At 44.2% G+C, this 4,706-nt stretch overlaps 1 protein-coding gene across 1 annotated transcript in view; it reads left to right on the plus strand.

The window, feature by feature from the left end:
* Nucleotides 1-4: 4 nt before the first annotated feature.
* Nucleotides 5-4,706, plus strand: part of PRDX3 (peroxiredoxin 3) — a gene marked incomplete at its 5' end in the record, with an annotated part of 8,967 nt that continues 4,265 nt past the window's right edge. Inside the window, 4 exons of the mRNA XM_019555466.1 lie at nucleotides 5-32; nucleotides 216-357; nucleotides 1,571-1,706; nucleotides 4,156-4,259. Coding sequence (XP_019411011.1) covers nucleotides 5-32; nucleotides 216-357; nucleotides 1,571-1,706; nucleotides 4,156-4,259 — 410 coding nt within the window. The remainder of the gene's footprint in view (nucleotides 33-215; nucleotides 358-1,570; nucleotides 1,707-4,155; nucleotides 4,260-4,706) is intronic.

Genomic DNA, 4,706 nt, shown 5'->3' on the forward strand with positions numbered 1-4,706 from the left:
GCTGCCCCTGCCCCGCCGCCCCTTCAGCACCAGTAAGCGGGGTCCCGGCCCCTGCCTTCAGGGCTGCCCTGGCCTGGGGTGATTTGGGGCTGGGGTTGCCCGTGGCCTCGCGGTGCTGCCGCTGGCTGGGATCCAGGCCCGGGCATTATTTGCCACACGCGCCGGCGTCTCGGCAGCCCGGTGTGCTCAAGATAAAGGGGACTCCTTCCCTCCAGGTTGTCCCAAGTTTGTTCCTGCTGTCACCCAGCACGCCCCCTACTTCAAAGGGACGGCGGTTTTCAATGGAGAGTTCAAGGAAATGAGCTTGGATGACTTCAAGGGGAAGTACCTGGTGCTCTTCTTCTACCCGCTGGATTTGTGAGTGCAAGCTTTTATTTCCCACGTGTCAGGTATCGGGGTTGTAGCTGGATTGGTCTAGAGGCAAAAGGCATCCCAGCCTGCGGGAGAGGGGGTGGTGTTTTATTAGACCATCTCGATTTTTGCCAAAAGAATTGCCTTTTGGTTGCAACTGAAGATAGTTGGGGTTTTTTGCAAACATCTAATTGGTCTAATAAAAGAGATCACCTCAGCCATGAGTTTTGATGGCTTTTATTTCCCTGTTTTCATTGAGATGCCTGCATAGGCATGGGGCCCATAAACTAACAGCTATGAAACTATTGCTGATGGTTTGTACGGTGGCTCACTTCCTCTTATCCAGAGGGTCTTGTTCTGGAGTGAGAGTGATAAGAGCTTTAGGGAGGAGGCTGTTTGATACTGCAACGGTACCGTCAATGGCTCCAGTGTGCCGTTGGGGATAAATCCTGTTGCCGTAGTGCAGTGGTGGCTTTTCAGGCAGTGTCCCTGCATAGGGAAGTGCTGGGTGCAGGGAGGGTGTGCTGGGCAGCACCTTGTATCAGCTCCAAGATGTGAAGGTTTCTGTGTTAGGGAGGGCAGTGCCGCAGTCAGTGGATCTGCAACTAAGCTGTTCATTTAAGCCAAAGATAGCCAGAAAGGGAGTGTTGGGTGTGGATTTTGTAAAAACCTGAGAGTCTTTCCCAGCTTCTTGATGGGCCAGTTTTTTTCACTTTCAGCCCCTTTTCCCATGATTCTCTAATGGAGGGTAGGCCACAAGTGGCACCAGCAGCCTCTGTGTGGCACATGGCAGACTGGGAAGGTGACAGGCAGGTTGAGCAGGGAGGAGAAAGCAGAGCGGCAGGTCAGCCAGGGGAAGGGGATCAAAACAGCACTCTGAAACTGCAGGACTAACTTGTGGTCTGCCAGATAGGTTGGTCCCAGCTTCCCTAGCGTAACACCCAAGAAGTGACATGTGTAAACATCTTGCAAGTTTGAAAATAAAAATGCATTCAGTCTTGGTGTGCTGTCTAACTGTGTTGCAGCTCTAAGACCTGTTGGCACTCGGGTAGTATCTTAGAAATCAAATGAGTGATGCGAGAACTTGTAATGCTGTAAAAACCGTAAAATGTGCAACTCAGCAGCATGTTTTGTGCCTAGAGACAAATGTATTTGATTCTGTTCAAAGTTCTCTGTACTGATCTAGAAACCATTCAACTTACTTTCTTTTGCTGTACAGCACTTTTGTGTGTCCAACAGAAATTGTGGCGTTTAGTGACAAAGCCAATGAATTTCGTGATGTGAACTGTGAAGTGGTTGCTGTGTCTGTGGATTCTCACTTCTGTCATCTGGCGTGGATAAATACCCCAAGGAAGGTATGAATCGGGTGACTTTTTTTCTCAGTAACAGCATTTTTAAAGAGCAGAGAGGCAGTCAGCTGTGTTAACCTGAAGTTAGGCAGAAGGCAGGACAGAGTTGCACTGTATGGACTAATTCAGAGATTTGTAAGCAAGCAACAGCTCACTTTGTCTGAAGTGAAGCTTGTAGAATTTAACAGTTAGTCAAGTAGACTGTCTTCAGTGTCACCAAGGGCTCCTATAGACGTGTGCAAAGTTTGCTCTGACATGCCGGAAATCCAGGCTGGAGCACAAAAATTGTTGTGCTCCAGCAGCCTTTTTCGTCATGTGTTATTTCAAAGCGACCCGTTGCCATTTTTGATACACATTTGATGAGCTTTAGTTCAAAGTGCCCTGCTGCCATTTTTTTGGCATGGGGATGTGGGTACGCTGATGCACATGACGCGCAGGCACTGTTAATTAGTATGGATTGCTAATTAAAGAACCTGGTGCTGCACCCCAAAGCATGTGTAAAAATGCCCCAGGTATCTGCAGAGCTGCGTGCTTTCAGGCATAAGTTTCTGCTCTCCATTTTTTAATAACTTTTTTCGTTGACTGAATAAAAGTACATACAGAGGAGTTTGTCCTGATTTTGGAGTCTGGGTTTTTCTGTCTGGTATGTTTCTTGGGAGTCTTGCATTTTGCATACTGTAATTAAATATTGTAACTCAGCTTAAACTTGCAGTCCAATGTAAGATGGTAAATGCATTTAAATGGTCCATTCAGGATTACACATAGTTTAGTAGTTACCTCAATCTCCATTAGCTATGTGTACCTACCTAGATCTTAACAGTAGCTGATTTTTGTCTCCATGAAGTCAATGAAGTTATCACAGAAGAAAAAATGGTTCATAAGAGGCTTTATGTCAACAGCTGCAATCTACTGAAATACTTATTAACATTCCTGTTTTTAAAGCATAAAGATACAACTTCATTTACACAAATTCTAAGGCAGGTCATCTTACACCCTAAGTAGGGAAATGGCAGAAGAGAAATGGCTGTTTATGTAGGGTCTCACTTTGGCTTAGTAATGCCAAAATATAGTAGTCTTTCTCAACAAGACCCAAACTAGAAAGCCTAATGTGGAGGGGAGGGAGAAGAGGAGCAGTACTGAAAACCCCCATGTCTGATGTGATTTGCATATTGCTGATATGGTCATGTGAAAGCTGTAAATGCATTCAACTTGCTGGAATAAGTAAAGTCGGGCACAGTTCACTGTTGCTTTTTTGTGTGCAGCTTACTTTTGTAGCATGCTGAGAGAGTAGGAAGTTTGTTAATATTTCTGTTTTAAAACATGAAGATACTTTTACTTACACAAGTTCTAAGATAAGTTATATTTTAGGTTTTCTAGGCCTGATATATTTGACTAAATATTTGGTTTTGGTCTCTTCATATCATAAAAACTTGGATCAAGGCTCCAAAATGTGAATCTGTTTCACTGTAAGGCCCTGCATAGAAACAATAGTATTTGACACTTGCAGGGCCCTAGTTGATCCATTGATCTCCCAGCACTCTCCAAAACTGAGCAAGCATTCTTCATTTGAGGGGGAAAATTTTAACATTGATTTCTCCAACATAGAGCTAGCTACTCACATGAGTAAGGCTATTGTGGCTAAGCCAGGGTCAGGGTTTGTTTGAGTGCCTGAGATTACACAATGATTAACTGTCTGTACCAGGAATAGAAAAACAAACAAATCATCAGTCCTGTTTCAAGGATAGGTAGCTTATCTCTGTAGCACTCAGTGTTGCAAAAATCAGCAGACACTTTAAATAGACTCCCTTGACTGTGTCTGCCTGGGGGAAAGTAGGTTTATTAAATATCGACTCTCTTTTTAAATGCGCAATCATTTAAATGTTCAAAATGCTGTGAACATCTGTACTGTGAACATATGGACTACACTTACACTAAGTGTGTGCTAACGGGTGAAAAGCCAGTGCTTCTGTTGGGTATGGCTGTGCTGCTATTTAAGGCTGTCAGCCATTCACATTTTAAAAAACCCTCAGCTTGCCCGTTGGTTACAGTCCATTGTGCCCCTGGAAGTTCTTCTGAACTTCAGGGCCTGAAAGTGTGCTTCCTTCCTGACCCATCTCTTGTAATGTATTCAAAACTCATATAGGTGCTTCAAGCACAAAGAGTCTTCCAGCTGCAACCCCACAACTTCCTGGCCCTGCCTTTCCAGACCTTTTTGTATTCCACTTCTCTCCACTACTTGTAATTAGAACCAAGCACAGGAGAGAAAAGAAGGGGTTTTGGTTAATAGTTGTGTGCAGTCGCTTATGTTTAAACACTGGAAATTAGGTTTGTTTAGAGTACTGAACTAACTGTACCAAGTTTAGTGCAAGTTAATGAATTATTCTGATAGGTGTTTGGTGATGAAATGGACACTAAGCAGGAGCTTAATGAAAGATCTTCAATTTCTCTCCATTAGAGTGGTGGTTTGGGCCACATGAACATCCCACTCTTGTCAGATCTAACAAAACAAATCTCCCGAGATTACGGCGTGCTGTTAGAAGGACCCGGTCTTGCACTAAGGTAAGAGCCTGTTCGCTGGTAACCTTGTTTGTCTCTGGCTCTAAGAACATTGTGCACCGTTTCTCTCAAAACAAGTTTAGGGGTAAAAAAGGGAACATGTGTACTTGGCTCACTTTTTAGTTTGCTGAAAGGTCTTCTAGAGGGTGGGAAGGGGGTTGTGTTCTTACAGAGGTCAGCGAATGAAGCCCTGAATCAGTCTCCTTGGGAATCCTTTCAAGTCGTCTTCTTCCTAAACTCATTGCTCCAATTCAACAATTAATGCATATGTCCCACTCAAGGGTGCTTTGAATTTGAGAGAGGTTGGTTTGTTTTGAATCTGCACATGGATAGGACTAGCCACTTTTTAATCAGATGCCAGCGGAGGTGGTTCAAGCACCTACATTGAACACCTTCAAGAGTAAATTGGATGCTTATCTTGCTGGGATCCTATGACCCCAGCTGACTTCC

Source organism: Crocodylus porosus, unplaced genomic scaffold, assembly GCF_001723895.1.
Source record: "Crocodylus porosus isolate Cpor-Errol unplaced genomic scaffold, CroPor_comp1, whole genome shotgun sequence".
NCBI classification, from domain to species: domain Eukaryota; kingdom Metazoa; phylum Chordata; order Crocodylia; family Crocodylidae; genus Crocodylus; species Crocodylus porosus.